The sequence below is a fragment of the Hyperolius riggenbachi genome, chromosome 6, assembly GCF_040937935.1.
Source record: "Hyperolius riggenbachi isolate aHypRig1 chromosome 6, aHypRig1.pri, whole genome shotgun sequence".
Lineage (NCBI taxonomy): Eukaryota > Metazoa > Chordata > Amphibia > Anura > Hyperoliidae > Hyperolius > Hyperolius riggenbachi.
In genome coordinates this window covers 43,921,665-43,940,012 of record NC_090651.1, presented here as the reverse complement: position 1 = coordinate 43,940,012, position 18,348 = coordinate 43,921,665, and the positions used below count along the sequence as shown (strand labels likewise).

At 44.6% G+C, this 18,348-nt stretch overlaps 1 protein-coding gene across 3 annotated transcripts in view; it reads left to right on the top strand.

The window, feature by feature from the left end:
• ST6GALNAC5 (ST6 N-acetylgalactosaminide alpha-2,6-sialyltransferase 5) overlaps positions 1–18,348 on the top strand; it is a 379,731-nt gene that overhangs the window by 99,551 nt on the left and 261,832 nt on the right. For all 3 annotated transcript variants that reach the window (XM_068239195.1, XM_068239192.1, XM_068239193.1), the window contains one exon: positions 13,714–13,932. In XM_068239195.1, coding sequence (XP_068095296.1) covers positions 13,714–13,932 — 219 coding nt within the window. The remainder of the gene's footprint in view (positions 1–13,713; positions 13,933–18,348) is intronic.

Genomic DNA, 18,348 nt, shown 5'->3' with positions numbered 1-18,348 from the left:
ATATTTGGGTTAGGGATGCTGAGGCAGAGATGGGCATCGCTAGTGGTGTGGCTGCAAACCCCAGCCTGCCCCAAGGGGTAGCCGGACCGGATGCAACAGCATGCTGAATCTTGTAGTTCGCCACAACAAAGTGCGCGTTGTTCCCCTGAATCCGAATCCTCGGGTACTATTAGCCTGTAAAGTTGCAGGCAAGTGATAGGGTACATGCAGGGTGTCACAACACGGGAGCAGTCCCTGCGACCACAGGGTGGGCTCAGAGCTGTAAGGAGTCCCAATGACTACTTCACTAAAGGGTTCCATCCTTCAGATCAGGTGTTTTTGTTGCTACATTTGTTGTGGTTGTGAAGCTTACGATGTATACATTTGTTTTATGACCCTTCCGAGGTGGGCAACCGGTAAGGGGTAGGCAAGGGGACGGGTGTTAACAATTAGGGGCCCCATCAAAATGTTGCTGGGGGCCCCATGAGTTATAGTTCCGCCCCTGGGTACGTACAAGTCTGCTTGTCTGGTCTATAAGGTGTCTATTCCAATTCAGTTAGTGTCCATGTAAATCCAGGGACACTCATAGCAGATGATGACAAACTGTGTGATGCACGTGTGATTTCGATTTTTTAAGTGGCTCGAGCGGTATTACAATTTAGTCCCTGAACGACTGCGTTGGATGTTCTGGGATTGGCATCATCAAAAGCTAGTGACTTTTTTGTACGTTATCTTTTATGCATCAGTATCTTAAATGGAGGGGGGGTAAAAAAGCGAGTAGATTTGCGGCAGGGTAACAAATACGAGGAAAGATAACTTGGGGGACATGTAAAACTTTTGGGGTGAGGGTGGAATTTTGGTGACCGTTCTGAATACGACATCTGTTGCCATTGAGTGGAGTTGATAGTACCTATATGAATTATAGTTAGCATTTTATTATTACTATACCGGTAGTCCCCAGTTAACGAACGAGATAGGGACTGTAGGTTTGTTCTTACCTTGAATTTGTTCTTAAGTTGGAACATTGTGCCATCTCTGTCCCCTGTACCTCCTCTGTGCCCGCCTGTGCCCCCAGTGTCCTCCTCTGTGTCACCTCTGTACCTGCTTATACAAGTTTAAAGCCATTTTTTCTTTGATTTTTTTTTAAATCGATTTTTTCAAAAACGTCTATTTTTTACTTGTTCCCATGGAAAAACAGAATCCATGTTGTTCGTATTGGCGCGTCGTTCATAAGTCGGGCGTTCGTAAGTCGTGGACTACCTGTACTACAACACCTATAATCCCCAGCATTTGTGGTTTTCTTTTATGACGCCTGTCAATAAAATAACGTACTGTAAAGTGGAAGACAAAAAAAACCTGCACACCTTAGTGTGTGGTAGTGATAATCGTAATCAGCTAATTACGATTACGCAAATTTTCATGTATATTTTCACAATTTCGCCTATAGGTAATTTGTACATTTAATTGATTTCGTATAGTCATTGCATACAATTTTGCGTAATTTTCGCATACTTTTTTGCCGACTTTGCCAGTGAATAGCAAAGACCCCATACATGCTATTGACACCAAAATTGCTACATATGTTACAAAGAATATTTGGTACAAGTCAAAAAAAGAATTTTCCAAAAAGACCTTGTAGTTTTTGAGAAAATCGATTTTAAATATGCAAAGAAAAAATGTTTTTTAAACTCAGAAAAATAAGTTTAAAAAACATTTTTCTTTGCGTTTTTGAAATCGATTTTCTCAAAAACTACAAGGTCTTTTTGGAAAATTCTTTTTTTTTTTTGAGTTGTCCCCACTACTCTCCTTAACATATGTGCAATTTTGGTTTCAATAACATGTATGGGGACTTTGCTATAAACCACTAAAGTCGGCACAAAATTAGGTGAAATTTAGCAGAAATTACACGAAATTTTGAACTATTACTATTGCATACGAAATGAATTATGATTTTCCTTGAAATTTCGCATTACAGTTACGATGATTTATTGCGAATTTTGATGCAAAATTTTGCACTTACGAAATTTCGGCCCACCACTGGTGTGTAAATTAGCTGGGGCAAAATTCGCAAGGCAGTGAAAATCCGGGATCCGTTGAAAATGGCGCCTGAGCTGCCTGTATGAAAAGGGTGCCTCCATAGTCATCAGTTTTATTTCTGCAAATATGGGCTACAAGGTAGTGAAAAGGGCGCCCGAGTTTTGATATAGGCTACAAGCAGACGCCCCTTTGTAGCCCATATTTTATTTGGCTACTTTCGGCTACAGTAGGGCACCCCTTTGTAGCCCATATTTTTTTTCAGCTATAAGGTTTTCGGCTACAGTAGGGCGCCCTTTTGTAGCCCATATTTTGTTCGGCTACAAGGTTTTCAACTACAGTAGGGCGCCCCTTTGTAGCCCATATTTTTTTGGCTACAAGGTTTTCGGGGACAGTAGGGCGCCCCTTTGTAGCCCATATTTTGTTTGGCTACAAGGCTTTCGGCTACAAGGTTTTGATTCTGCTACAAAAGGGCGCCCCTTTGTAGCCCATATTTTTTATTCAGCTACAAGGTTTTTGATTCTGCTACAAAAGGACACCCTTGATTCTGGGGTGCAGGGGGGGTTAGGATTAGGCATCACAAGCGGGGAAGGGGGGTCTTAGGGTTAGGCACCACTAGGGGGGTTTAGGGTTAGGCACCACCAGAGGAGTCTTAGGGTTAGGCACCGCCTGGGGGGTCTTAGGGTTAGGCACCACCAGGGTGGGGGGGAGGGGGTTAGGGGAGGGTTCTGTGTGAGAGTAGGGAGAACTTAGGTCATAGTAATCACCAGGGGCTGTCTTAGGGTTAGGCACCAGCAGAGAGGGGTTAGGGTTAGTCACCACCAGGGAGGGGTTTGGGTTAGGCACCACCAGGGGGGTTAGGGTTAGGCACCATCAGGGCGGGGTTCTGTGTGAGAGTAGGGAGAAGTTAGGACATAGTAATCACCAGGGGCTGTCTTAGGGTACGTACAGACATACGATAACGATCGTTCGTTCTGAACGACGAACGATGTTAAAGGAGGTATTGGCCGATGATCGTTTGAAGAAAGGCTACTTTGAACATCGTTCGTGTACGAACGATCTTGGAACGAGCGTTGCGTGCGCAACATAATGTATAAACTGATTTCAAACACAAGTGTCAAAAAGAACTGTTTGAGCATGTGCAAAGCTTTGAGAACGAACGATCAACGACCGATCGTTGTACAGACATTACTTTTTGAACGATGGTCGTTGGAAAAGATCTGGCAGAATGGATCGTTCTTTACCAACGACATATCTCGTTGGTCGGTCGTTTTAATGATCGTTAGTGCACTTTTTACGAACGATCGTCGGGCAATGCCGTCGGTAACGATCGTTTTAAACGACTATAGTCGCATGTCTGTACGCACCCTTAGGGTTAGGCACCAGCAGGGAGGGGTTAGGGTTAGTCAACCCCAGGGAGGGGTTTGGGTTAGGAACCACCAAGAGGGTTAGGGTTACGGGTTGGGCACCATCAGGGGAGGGTTCTGTGTGAGAGTAGGGAGAAGTTAGGTCATAGTAATCACTTTTCTCAGCTATATCTAGAGCCCTTTTATAGCCCAGCAAATTTTGCCTATAACAGCATACTTTTTATAAACTAAAACTAGCTTTTTCGGCTACACCAGGAGCCTTTTGTAACCGAATTTGGCATATATGGGCTACACCAGGCACCCTTTGTAGCCGAATTTGGCATATATGGGCTACACCAGGCGCCCTTATTTCAAATAGACGCGAAAATCCAGTATCAGGGCTGGTGCACACCAGAAGAGCTTTTCTTAGCACTTTGTGATTTTAAAATCTCCTGCTAAAGTTATCCTGTGTGTGTTCACACTGGAGCAATGTGATTTTGCAAAAATCCCCCATAGCATTGCATTAGCAAGAGCTTTTAAAATCTCTAGCATTTAAAAAGCTCTAGAGGTGTGCACCAGTACTGCAGGAAATTTAGGCGCATGAGGCAGGGGACAAAAAGGGCGCCGCCATTCACTCCCATAATAAATATCGTTTAATGGGCACCCAACTGGAAAAAAGGGCGCCGGAGAAAAATAACGTTTTAAAAGCAGTGCCCGGAGACTTTTAATGTTTTATAACTGCCTCTCATGATTACACATTATTTAATGATTTATCATTTTTTAAAACATTATTTTTAAACGAAAAACCGTACAATTTTTTTTTTTTAAAACATTATTTTTAAACGAAAAACCGCACAATATTTTTTAAAACGTTATTAATGCTTATCACAGGGGGGTCTTAGGTTTAGGCACCACCAGGAGGGTCTTAGGTTTAGGCATCACCAGGGGGGTCTTAGGTTTAGGCACCACCAGGGGGGGTCTTAGGTTTAGGCACCACCAGGGGGGTCTTAGGTTTAGGCACCACCAGGGGGGTCTTAGGTTTAGGCACCACCAGGGGGGTCTTAGGGTTGGGCACCACCAGGGGGGTCTTAGGGTTAGGCACCACCAGGGGGGTCTTAGGTTTAGGCACCACCAGGGGGGTCTTAGGTTTAGGCACCACCAGGGGGGTCTTAGGTTTAGGCACCACCAGGGGGGGGTCTTAGGTTTAGGCACCACCAGGGGGGGGGGGTCTTAGGTTTAGGTACCACCAGGGGGGTCTAGGGGTTAGGGGTAGGTACAGGGAGGGTTCTGTATGAGAGTAGGGTTAGTTATAGCTTTAGTAACATTCTTATTAATGTTTTATAAAACGTTATTATAAATTTCACTTTTTAAACAGGAAAGATTAATGTTTTTACAATTGCCGATTTCATACACATTATTTAATGATTTATAACTTTATAAAACATTATTTTTAAACGAAATATAGCACAATTTTTTTTTTAAACGTTATTCATGCTTATCGTTTAAAACCCTGCGCCTTTTTTCCCGGCGCCCTTTTTTAACGTACGCATGCACCAGCCCTCAGAAAGGAGGAATCCACTCAACAGTCTTCAGGAACAAAGCAGCAAGTGTATAGTCCCACTACACACACATGCAATAAAGATCTGACCAAATTGGCCATTTGGTCAAATGTTTATTGCATGTCTGTGTAATGGGACAATAAACTTGCCGCTTTGTTCCTGAAGACTGTTGTGCGGATTCCTCCTTTCTGATACTGTACTGTAAAGTGTTCATAACACCCATTATCTGATTGTCGTTATAAAGGTTTGCTCAGAAGGGGCACACTAATTCCAAATCCGCCCCCTTAATCCCTGCCAACTGCTATCCAACCAATTGTTGTTTCTTTCTTTCATCACTCCTCATCACTCCCCTATTAGGAATTATTCAAAAGCGAGTCTTTATAACTTGCTGTATTCCTGTATATATGTGTGTATAAGGCCGCTTTCACAGTGGGACGTTACAGGCGCACGTTAGAGCAGCCTGTAACGCAGCCCACCGCACAGCAATGAAAAATCAATGGGCTGTTCACAGTGCCCACGTTGCGTTACTTAGTAACGCTGCGCCATAAGACAACGTACTGCATGCAGTACTTTATAAGCAGCAGAGCCGCGTTAGACTGTGCGCTCATGCTCAGTAATGTTGGGGAGGAGCGGAGAACGGCCAGGCACATGGCTAATTAATATTCACTGCACGGTGTGACGTGCAGTGTTTACTTCCTGAAGCGGCCGCTCTGTGCGGCGATTGGCCGGGCGGGACCACGTGATGCCGCATGCATCCAAGAGTACGCATCACGGCATCACGGACGCCAGAGTGAGCTGCACAACGCGGCTCACTCCGACGTCCACATCAGAGAGCACCAGGCGTTGCGTTAGGGGCACGTTATGCGACCATAACGTCCCCTAAAACGCAACGTCCTGGTGTGAAACCAGCATTACTTTATGACTGCTGTATTCCTGTATATATGTGTGTATAACTTTATGGCTGCTGTATTCCCCTAGATAAGATATATGTGTAAAGTTTTTTTTTTTTTTATTGTTTTTTGGTAGAAAGATTGTTTAGTGATCTCTGGATAATGCAGGATTTTTAACTTATTTTCAAAAGCCCTGGTTTAGGTTCTGATACCCATACACAGTTAGATTTCCATCCAATGTAGCTAACAGATCAGTCCCTCTCTGATCGGAATCTGATTAGAATGGGATTGAATCCCACCCATCCACTCACACACGGTGCAACGCTGCAGTTTGATAGACTTTCAGTAGATTGCATACAGTGTAACGCTATGAGTCATCGACCTAACGCCGCTTCCCATCTACGTCCATTCGACCAAAATTCTCTGTCCGTTCAGTTCATAATTTTTATCTATTTTTGCCACAAATTGATCTCTAATTACGATCAAGGCAGCTCGAAGTGCTGTAGATGTCAGTCTGATCGAATCTGCCAGCAAAAAACACGTGTGTATGGTCTGCTTTCAATGCATTTCTTGGAAACATTATTTTAAAGGGAACCTGAAATGAGAGGGGTGTGGAGGCTGCCATATTCATTTCCTTTTTTACTAACGCCAGTTGACTGGCAGCCTTGCTGATCACTTTAGCTGCATTAGTGTCTGAATCACACACCTGACACAAGCATGCAGCTAATCTAGTCAGAATTTAGTCAGAGCATCTGATCTGCATGCTTGGATAAAAGTATTAGAAACATAGGTTCAGCAGGACAGCTAGGAAATGTGCTTTGTTTAAAATGAAATGAATATGTCAGCTTACATATCCCTTTCAGTGTACTTTAAGTGTGCATTGAAAAGTTCTGTTCAAAAAACAAACAAAAAAGACACTGCAATGTTACATTTGCTCAAAAATTCTCATGGACTGACTGCTGTCTGCTCACAACCAGTTAGTCTGAACCACACCCCCTTTTGTCACATGGGCAGGGAGGGAGGGTGATTGCTCTATCACCTGAAGCCACGCCTCCTTGCTGACTGACAGCCTATCAAGGCTTCAGACTACAAATAGGAATCAGTGAAATCCATGCATGCGCGGCTATTTTCCTTTTTTATTACGGAAGCTGCATTTAAGCAATACCACTTGCCTGGCTATCCTGCTGATCCTCTGCCTCCAATACTTTTAGCCATAAACCCTGAACAAGCATGCAGCACATCAGCTGTTTCTGACATTGTTGTCAGATCTGACTGCATGCTTGTTTCTGGTGTGATTCAGACTCTAATGCAGCCGAATAGACCAGCAGAGCTGCCCGGCAACTGGTATTGTTTAAGGCTGCTTTCCCACCAGGACGTTGCATTTTAGGGGACGTTATAGGTCGCATAACGTGCCCCTAACGCAACGCCTGGTGGTGTTGGAGGAGGACGCTACCAAGCGCTGCGTTATGCAGCTCTTGATGCTCTTTTTTTGTGCTGTGTGATGCGGAGACCACGTGATCCGCATCACGTGGTCCCGCCAGCCAATCGCCGCACAGAGCGGCCGCTCCTGGAAAGTAAACACTGCACGTCACAGTGCAGTGAATATTAATTAGCCATGTGGCTGGCCGCGGAGGAGGAGGGGAGACCTCCTCCTCCAACATTACTGAGCATGTGCAAACTTCAGTTGTCCTTTAAAGCCTAGGTTCTCAACGTGTGGTACGTGTACCCTAGGGGGTACTTCTGGTGGTTCCAGGGGGTACTCGAGGGTTGATATACCAAGAATAACAAATTTAGAGTTTTCGAAAATGATAAATCCTTTATAAACTCTACGAAATTAGTATTTTAGCTAATTAAAAGCAATAGTAAATGCTTGAAAATTGGTTAGAACCAATTATCATGTACTACGATTAAATATATATTTGTCAAGGGGTACTTGTGATAATGATTACTATGCTGGGGGGTACTTGGTGAGTACAGAGCTTTAAAAGTGGTACATACCAATAACATGTTGAGAAACACTGCTTGAGAGCTGGAACCCACTACAGCGATTTTGTGAGCGTTTAGGGAGCGATTCAAACCGCTAGTGATTTCCCTAAAAGCTCAGCTAATGTTAAATGGATGGGACAATTCCACTGGAGCGATTGATTACAAAATCGCAAAACGCAGGACATGCAGCATTTTTAGCGTTAGCGGTTAGCGTTTCTGCAATGTAAAGTTTATAAACGCTGGCGTAATCGCTCATCAAAACCTGCATGGAGCGATTTGCTAGCATTTTGAAATGACTGCACACTGTAACAAAATTAAAATTAATTGAAAGCACGAATCAGAATTTAAAACGGCAAAAAAAGCTGGCAAAAAGCTGACACTTTTTAAAAACGCTACCGCAATCGCTCATGAAATCGCTTACAAACCGCTCATACAAAACACTAGCGATTGCGATTTGTAGTGGGTTCCAGGCCTCAAAGTACCTGATCAGGAGCCCCTGCACCAGCTGACTGTAAAACCACAGACTGCAATCTCCTCAGAGAGTTCTGCCTGTATCAGCAATTTATAGCTGACTCCATGCCATGACCATTTTTTTTCCTCAGTCTGGCAGCATAATGATGCAAACCGATAACAGCCTCTCACAGGCTGCCCGCTGTTAACTCTAGCAGCTGAAATGCACCAGGTCACATGACGACGATTCTTAAAAATAGAGTTTCTGCTTCATTTGACACACATCATTTTGAGCATAATTAGTAGGCAAGGAACCCATCATTTAGGCATTCTGCTTAGTAAGCCGTCGGAGGGGAATCTCTTTAAATCTCAGCCTGATTTGGCCTTTAAATTTGCACTGACACAGCTGGATAAATTGTGCCAACGTGACAGATTCAGCATCATTTGTAGCAATCTAGCGAGGTGGAGGTTGACAATAGGAGAATAATGAGATTTTTGGAGGCAGAGATTTTCTGTCATCTCGGATAATCTCATCAGCCAATGAATGAACTCTTCCACAATTCTCTGTGAGTTCTCTTCCCAGCTCTGATCACCCTGATGATTGGTCCATATCCACAGCTGGAAATGGGCTCAATTCTGGTAGCTATGTGAGGTAAATACATTTTTGTAGGTAAAATACCTCATAAGGTATTTTCCTCTTCTTTTATCAATTCTGAAAGATTTTTCTCCATTTCCGAACATGAGGTAAAACATGAGGTAAATGCATAGAGTAAGGTAAAACATGAGGTATTTCAGTGGTAAGCCTGCAGAAAATAAGTCTTTAATTGTCTTCCATAAGGTAGGATAGTCTTTGGAAGATGTTTTTTTTTTTTTTAGGGAGGGAGGGTATATTTGATTATGTAGCAACCTATGAAAAGTAAATCGGGGGGGGGGGGGGGGATCAGTGTTTGCCGCAGTGTTACCCAATTTTTTAAAAAATAGAAGCTGTGGGTTGGAGCATTTTTACTTTTTCTTTCCAACCAGAGGTTGGGGAATGGTAATGTTGAGGAGGAAGGGGGGAGGGGGGGGGGTGCTGCAGATGAAGGATTGTACAGGGTTTGGAGCACTTTTTCTTTTTTAAAACAAAATGGAAGCTGGGGGGGGGGGGGGTTCGTTGGTCAGATCACTTTTACTTATTTCAGCAAAATATGGGGGTCCTGAACACAGAACAAGCTGAAAAGGCTCCATGTTATGTGACAGATATCACAATTCTGTCACAGCACTGCATTTATCATGTGGTAGAGGTAGGTCTAATTATGTGACGAAAAAGACATGCAAACACGCCCCTTATTTCTCTTCAGGATTCAAGTGTGAGGTATTTCACTTCTAAGTACCACACATTTTTAGTCGAAAATTACCACATTAATTACCTCATGAAATTACATGAGGTAAAACTTTACTTAAACTACCAGAATTCAAACGTTTATTTTCCTCATGAGGTAAATCAAATTCCATGAGGTAATTATCTACTACTAAACGCTACCAGAATTGAGCCCAATATGTCTATGGCCACCTGAACATTCTGGGACAGCCAGCCTCAGGTCATCTGCGACTAGCAAAGTCCTCTGAGGGGATTTTGTGCTAGGAGAGCTCGTTTTGGCTTTTCTGTCATGATCTGCCATCTTGTACGTTTTGGGGCACATTGGTGCTATTTTAAAGGGGACCTGGAAGTGAAAGGAGTATGGAGGCTGCCATATTTATTCAATTCTCAACAACACCAGTTGCCTGGCAGTCCTGTTGATCATCTGCCGCTAATACTTTTAGCCATATAGACCCTGAACAAGAGGCAGGTCAGAAGTATCTGACAAGTTTAGCTGCATGCTTGTTTCAGGTGTCGGATTCAGACACAACTGATGCCAGAATAATCAGCAGGACAGCCAGGTGACTAGTATTGTTTAAAAGGAAATACACATGGCAGCCTCCATATCGCGTGCTCATCAGGTTCCCTTTAAATTCTGAGGAAGCAAATGTCCCTGCAATGAACTGCTGTTTGGTACAGATGAGCGGATGGAGTGTTGTTTGGGAGGGATAGCATTAGGGTGTAAAGCAGGGGCTTACTTTAGGATGTTGGGGTTGAATAGTTAAGGCTGTGGGTCAGATAAGGGTTAGGCATCAGAAAGGGCATTAGGTTGGGGGGGGGGGGGGGGTAGGGGTTAAAGTGAAACTTATTACCTTTTAAACAATTCAATTTTTCCAGCAATCTTCTGGCATCAGTATTGTGTCAGAACCCTGAAACAAGCATGCAGCTAATCCAGTCAGACTTGAGTCGGAGCACCTGATCTGCATGCACGTTCATGGTCTATGGCTAAAAGTATTAGGGACAGATGATCAGCAGAGCAGCCGGGCAGCTTACAGTGTTTAAAAGGAAATAAATATGGCAGCCTCCATATCACTGTCATCTTATGTTCCACATCATTCATGAAGGGGTTAACTTTGTGTGGAAGGTTACGGCTAGGCATCAGGGAGGTTTAACGTAGTGCGACAGAATGGAGCAAGTAATCAGGGAGGGGTAGAGATTAAAGTGAATGGGAACCGCATTTAAAAAATGAGACAGATACTTACCCAAGGAGAGGAAAGGCTCTGGGTCCTATAGAGACTTCCCTCTCCTCTCCTGGTCCCCTCGTTCCAGTGCTGGCTCGCCCGGTAACAGTATTTGACTAATTTAGCCAAATACTGCTTTACCCGACCGAAGGAGGCTTCAGAAGTCTTCAGAGAGCCCGAGTGCTTCTGAAGAAGGGCTGCCCTGTAATGCGCCTGCGCAAGCACGCTCTCTTGCACGCTCACGCCTGTGCAGTATGGAGCTGCACGTCTTCGGGAGGACACTGCTCCCGAAGACTTCCAAATACCCTTTCGGCAGGGGATAGAAGCGGGGGGAGCCAGCACAGGATAGTGAGCACCGAGAGAGGAGACAGAAGGCTCTATACGACCCAGAGCCTTCCCTCTCCTTAGGTAAGTATTTGCTTCATTTTTTTAAAAAAAATGCGGTTCCCATTTACTTTAAGGTTGGGTACTGGGAAGAGATTAATTTTCTGAAAAAGGTTAGGGCTATGGGGGAGGTTAGGATTTTAGGCATCAGGAATGGAGTCCTGCTGGGTACGCCGCTAGGCTTGGCCATCTGGATGAGGTTATTGTTATGAAGGATAGGCGTAAAAAAAGGGATTAACAATGTGGGTGAGATTAGGCATTAGGCAAGACATACAACATTTATATTTCACTTTTCTCCTGGGGGACTCAAAGTGCCAGAGCTGCAGCCACTAGGGTGCTCTCTTTAGGCAGTAGCAGTGTTAGGGAGTCTTGCCCAAGGTCTCCTCACTAAATAGGTGTTAGCTTACTGTTACTGAACAGGAGGAGTGAAGATTTGAACCCTGGTCTCCTGTGTCAGAGGCAGATCCCTTAACCTGTACACTATCCAGCCACTCATTAGGAAGGGGCAGGGATAGGGTTGGCTATGCAAAGGATTAATATTGGGAAGGTAGTTAGGATTATTAGGAAGGGGTTGCACATGTGTGGAAGGTTAGCATTGGGCAACTTGGAAATGGCATTTTCTGCAGGTGATTAGCTAAGGTTCGCCAAACGATGGGGAAGAAACGATAAAACCACTGTAAATTGTGTCTCATACACCAATGTCTTGTGTATCGCCAATCCTATTACCATGCACAGTGCTGCCAAACCCAAATGAACCCCTTACTAGGGCTGAAGAGACCTGGCATGGATTCAGTAGAAACCATCTGCTATTAATGTAGCCAAAGATTTATATTAGAGCCCAGCAAGTTAGCGATGAAAGCTCATTAAGGTCTCTTTCACACAGGTCGCATAACGTTCCCCTAACGCAACGCATGGTGGTGCTAAACTCAGACGCTACATAGAGATGCGTTATGCGTCTCTTGCTGCGTTGTTTTCGTTCGATACTGGTAGAACAAAAACGGTGCATGCGTCCAAAGACTGTGGAGACCACGTGATCGGAACACTCCGCATCACATGGTCCCTCCAGCCAATCGCCGCACATAGCGGCCGCTCCAGGAAGTAAACACTGCACGTCACACAGTGCAGTGAATATTAATTAGCCATGTGGCTGGGGACAATAGCGGACTCTCCCCTCCTCCTCTCCTGCACTGAGCATGTGAAAACTATCTAAGCGGCTAAAACCATGTATAACGCACAGCATACTGCACTTTCTTTGAACGTCCAGCGTTACACTGTAACGCAACGTGGGCACTGTGAACAGCCCATTGATTTTTCATTGCTGTGAGTTGGGCTGCGTTACAGGCTGGTCTAACGTGTGCCTGTAACGTCCCACTGTCAAAGCAGCCTAAAAGGAACCCTAGGTGTGAGACCTATGGAAGCTGCCATATTTGTTTCCTTTTAAACAATACTAGTTGCCTAGCAGTCCTGCTGATCTTTCTGGTCAGTAGGGTCTAAATCACACACCTGAAACAAGTATGTGGCTAATCTTGTCAGATTTGACACCTGATCCGCATGCTTATTCAGGGTCTATGGATTAAAGTATTACACGCAGAGGATCAGCAGGACAGCCAGGCAGTGTGCATTATTTAAAGTGAACCTTAAGTAAAAAAAAAAAAATGAGTTTTACTCACCTGGGGCTTCCTTTAGCCCTCTGCAGCTGTCCGGTGACCTCGCAGCCTCGCTCCGATCCTCCTGTCCCCGCCGGCAGCTACTTCCGATTTCCGCGACAGGCGCCGTCAGGCTGGGAACGCGAGTGATTCTTCGCGTTCCCGGCCACAATAGCGCCCTCTATACTGCTATTGCCACAATAGCAGTATGGAGGGCGCTGCTATCATTTCACATGTCACCTCGGTTGTCCTTTAAGCACTTGATGGAAAATCGAGTAAGGTATGGGCACCTTAATTGTTCAGCCAAGCTAGCTATGGTATCCTTTGGGTGAAGATTGGTTGGTTTCACGATTCCAAGCCATGTTTTCAGCATCATTTCTGTGCTCCTGGGATCAACCACTTCAGTAAATCTGGTTTTATCTGTTCAGCCTGTTCCCTTTAATGAATGGAAAACATTTGCTAAACGAGCACAGCGACTGTATAACATGTAGGATGCTCTCAGCCGGCAACAATGAGTATTTTTAATGCCTCCAAGTCCTCGTTGTTGCTCTGTTAACCCTCCTGCTGCCTGATACCAAAGCAGCGTTCATAACGCCTTCAACGCTTGTTAATTGGGGGCGATCTATGGCTTGCTCAGGGACAGTAGACTTAGATCTGTGTCTATGAACAGCACTGGGAAGATGAAAAAAAAACAACTCCTACAAATGATGGATTTGGGATGTATACAGATAATTCATTGCAGGGGAACAGTGATGTATGCTAGCCGCTATAATGTTTTTTGCCTGGGGTAAGGTGCTTTGTCACCAGCTTTATGACGGACAGTGACGGTGCCCTTCTTTCTCTCTCCCTCTTCCTGCAGCGCCATGGGTTGGCAGTGTTGCTCGCTCTCAGCACCATGTTTACCAGCCTGGTGATCATGTACAGCAATATGGGCAGCTTGAAGGTGCAGAGCCCCCAGCCACCAGTATCCACCGCCACGGCATCATCGCTGCTCAGGAGCGAGGGCAAGACCGCCGCCAAGGAAGAAGACCCTCCCAGCCCCATCCTGGAGGGCTACATCAGCGTTTCGGACCACAAGGTATTCTGGGAGATAGAGTTATCCCGGGCTGGCGGTCTGCCAGATGGCATCTTGTGGGGAGCTCTTGTGGTGATTAATGGTCCTCACTGGCACTTTTGGAAGAGGAGGGAGGGGAGAGGGGGGATATATTGTCTGTATATCAACATTGATTTCAATCCTTCACTTGCTGAGTAAACTTGTCCAGGAACTGCAGGTTGCAAGTAATAATACCCGCTCGGCTTATCACAGCTCGCACATGTCGGTGGCCCAGCCCTGGCGTGTCAGTGATGGGGAGGAGGAGGGGTAGGGGATGCATTAGGGAAGCGTGCTTTACTAAAGCCATTGGCCTTTTAACCGGGAGGCAGATATTACATTAAATCTCAGCAGAGCTGCCTAATCTCCCATACAGAGAAAGATCAAAAAAGCAACAGGGCTATTTCTCAGCCATGTGACTTTATGCAGCCTGATTCCTTTTATTATTCCCCCCACCCCGCCCATCCTTCCCCATCACCGCTTCACTGACCCTCGGGGGCCACTGTAGAGTCCAATGCTGGGTACACACGGTGCGTTTTTTTCGGTCGATTTTTCATCTGATCGATTTCCGACTCGATTCTGTTATCTTTTCTTATCTATTTCCATTCGCTTCTATGAGAAATCGATCAGAAAAACGATCGAAAATAATATCAGACATGTCAGAAATTATCTAATCAAACCATCTATCTTCTGCTGGGCATACACGGCTTGATATTGCCGCTCGATTCTTCCGCTTGATCGATTCCCCGCTCGATTCCCCAGGCGATTCTCTTATCTTCCACTCATTTTTCTTATCTTTTTCCATTGTCCTCAATGCAGAATCGAGCGGCGAAACGATCGGGCGGGAGATCGGACGTGTCGGAAATTATCAATCGAGCCATCTAAACAGCTCAGAATCGAGCCATGTATTCCCAGCATAACACAAAATTGTATGGTCTGTACCTAGCATAATGCTGGGAGAACGCATCTCGATTTTGCTGCTTCATTCTGCGCCTGATCGTTTTTACCGCTGGATTCTGCAGTCGATTCTCTTATCTTCCACTCGTTTTTCCTTTCTTTTTCCATTGTCCTCAATGCAGAATTGAGCAACGAAACGACGGGCGGGAGATCGGACGTGTCGGAAATTATCTATCGAGCCATCTAAATGGCGAATAATCGAGCCGTGTATTCCCAGCATGATGCTGGGCATAGACGGATCGAGAATGTGCCAGTATCGAGCCAGCGTGTCACCGCTCGTCCGCACGTGCGCGCGGATCGATTCCCGCTCGTCCCCGCGGGCATTCTTTATCATCGTGTATGGGCACCATTATGGTGGCCATACATGGTACAATAAAAAACTTTCGATTATCCCGTTTATTCGATCTAAATGATCGAATCGAATGAAAGTTTAAAATATTTTTTTTTTTCGACCAAGAAATTGAACGATTATCCCGTTCGATCTAACTGAATAATCGAACTAAATTATCTAATCGAAAAAAAAAATGAAAAATTGTACCATGTATGGGCACCTTTAGATAGATAATTTCCAACATGTTGGAAATTATCTATCTGGCAGGTAATTCTCTACACACCTACCAACTATCTGTCCAACTATCTACCATACTTGTCTGTTAAAGTGAATGGGAACCGCATTTTTTAAAAAAAATGAAGCAAATACTCACCTAAGGAGAGGGAAGGCTCTGGGTCATATAGAGCCTTCTGTCTCCTCTCTCGGTGCCCTCTATCCTGTGCTGCCCCCCCCTCCCCCGTTTAAAACCCCCGCCGAAAGGGTATTTGGAAGTCTTCGGGAGTCGTGTCCTCCCAAAGACGTGCGGCTCCATACGGTACAGGCATGAGTGTGCAAGAGAGCGTGCTTGCACAGGCGCAGTACAGGGCCGCCCTTCTGCAGGAGCACTCGGGCTCCCTGAAGACTTCTGAAGCCTCCTTCGGCCGGGTAAAGCAGTATTTGACTAATTTAGTCAAATACTGCTACCGGGCGAGCCAGCACTGGAAGGAGGGGACCAGGAGAGGAGCCAGAATGCTCTATATGACCCAGAGCCTTACCTCTCCTTGGGTAAGTATCTTTCTCATTTTGTTAAATGCGGTTACCATTTACTTTAAGCCCCATACAACTTTTGTTGTGAAACAAGTTGAACACTATCAAAATACTTGTTTTAGTTGTTTCAAACAGCTGATCAGACTGATTAGAAGTCAATCCAACTGTTGGATTGACTTCTTATCAGTCTTATCAGCTTTTTGAACAATAGCAAAATACTTTTTTTAGTTGTTTCAACTTGTTTCACAACAAAAGCTGTTTGACAATTGTGCTGCATAAAAGACCGCTGTAGAGCGTGTGAATGGGGCTTAACAGCACGTTTGGCAGATAGTTGGACAGATAGTTGGAAGGTGTGTATGAACCTTTACAGAAAATCTAACAGAAAATTGCATGGTGTGTACCTAGCATAAGTCCAAGCACCTCAGAGGGCAACGTTGTAACGTTGGCTAACGGACTCCAAATGTAGGCCCTCTGAAAGAAGATCACACGACGCCAGGAATACGTTCAGGTTTCAGATCCTCTTTGAATTTGTTTATTGAAGCCCTCTAGTTTTATAGCACCAAAAATACAATGTGAGCATTATGTAATTCAGTTAATGATTACAATATGGCATGATTGGTTCCTATTTGAATTTATACCTGTCAGCTAATAAATTTGCTAAAGACAGCAGAAACACACTTATCTATTTGACATGTCCTAAGTTTCTCTCTAGCTAGTTTCGATCAGATCAGCTAATTTAACAAGATAAAGTGGGGAAAAATAAACTTTAGAATCATTAGTTCCCATATCTAGTTTCTATTGCCCCACCAGTCACTGTGAGAAGAGAAGTAATTTTCAGCTTTATTTCAGCTTTATTTGAACCTGGTTATTGGGTTTGACAGCTTTTTGTAGAGCTACCCAGGGAATTATGGGAGGCAATGCAAATCCCGACTGGCTGCTTATATTCTCTTTCAGAGACATCAGAGGTGATGTTTCAGGATGACATGAAAGCCGAGGTCGCGACTATTTGTATTCCTGCTAGTCTTTTTCTTGAATTATTGACAGCTGCATGTAACAGTTTGCGCTTTAGCCGAGGGGGAGAAAACGTACGGTTGCTTTGTTCTGGGTTGGGATCTGAGTGCAAAGAAAGGAAAGAAGTCTTTTTACTGTTTTGGATGTGTAAATGGCATTTTCATTTTAAATGCAAATGTTCTATGTCATATTATTTATTGCACGTTTATGTAGTCCTGGTGCATATTCCGCGACGCTTTGAGAGGGCGATGAACCACGTCACTCATGTTCCGCCAACGGGCTCGCTCACCTCGCTGTCTAATATTATTTAGTATTTATATACTGCTGACATCTCCCGCAGCGCTGTACAGAGTATATTGTCTTGTCACTTAACTGTCCCTCAGAGGAGCTCACAATCTAATCCCTACCATAGTCGTGTATTCATGCATGTGTCGTAGTCTAGGGACAATTTTTGGAGGAATTCAATGAACTTGAGGAAACCCACACAGACACAGGGAGAACATTCAAACTCTGTGCAAATATTGCCGTGGCTGGGATTTTGAACCCGGATCCCAGCGCTGTAAGAGAGTGCTAAACACTACGCCACCATGCTGTTTAAAGGATAGGCGAGGTGATATGTGATGAGATAGACATGTGTATGTACAGTGCCTAGCACACAAATAACTATGCTGTGTTCCTTTTTTTCTTTCTCTGCCTGAAAGAGTTAAACATCAGGTATGTAAGTGGCAGTCCCTGTCTGAGTAAATACTGGGTCAGACTATTGTGTGACCCTCACTGATAAGAAATTACAACTATAAAACACTTTTCTAGCAGAAAATGGCTTCTAAGAGCAGGAAAGAGATGAAAAGGGTGAATAGTTCATAGATTTTAGCTCTGGCATACTTCAATGAATGTGTCATTGAGCAAAAACAATAAAACAGTAAAAACTTAAAAAGTAGATTTAAATATAAAATAAAACCGTGGAATATCTTAAAAAGTTGTTTTTAGGAGAAGGAAGATAGATACAATTGATTATTTCATTAGTTTATTTTCACCTTGGGTGTCCTTTAACCTCCTCAGCGGTATGGACGAATATATACGTCCATCACCGCCGGAGGTCGCCACTCAGGCCCTGCTGGGCCGATTTTTGCGAAATAAAAAGCAGCACACGCTGCGGCGATCCGCCGCGAGCAGCGGCGAAAGAGGGTCCGCCCAGCCGCCCGTGCCCTGCGCAGCCGGAACAAAAGTTCCGGCCAGGGCTAAGGGCTGGATCGGAGGCGGCTGACGTCAGGACGTCGGCTGACGTCCATGACGTCACTCCGCTCGTCGCTATGGCGACGATGTAAGCAAAACAAGGAAGGCTACTCATTGCGGCCTTC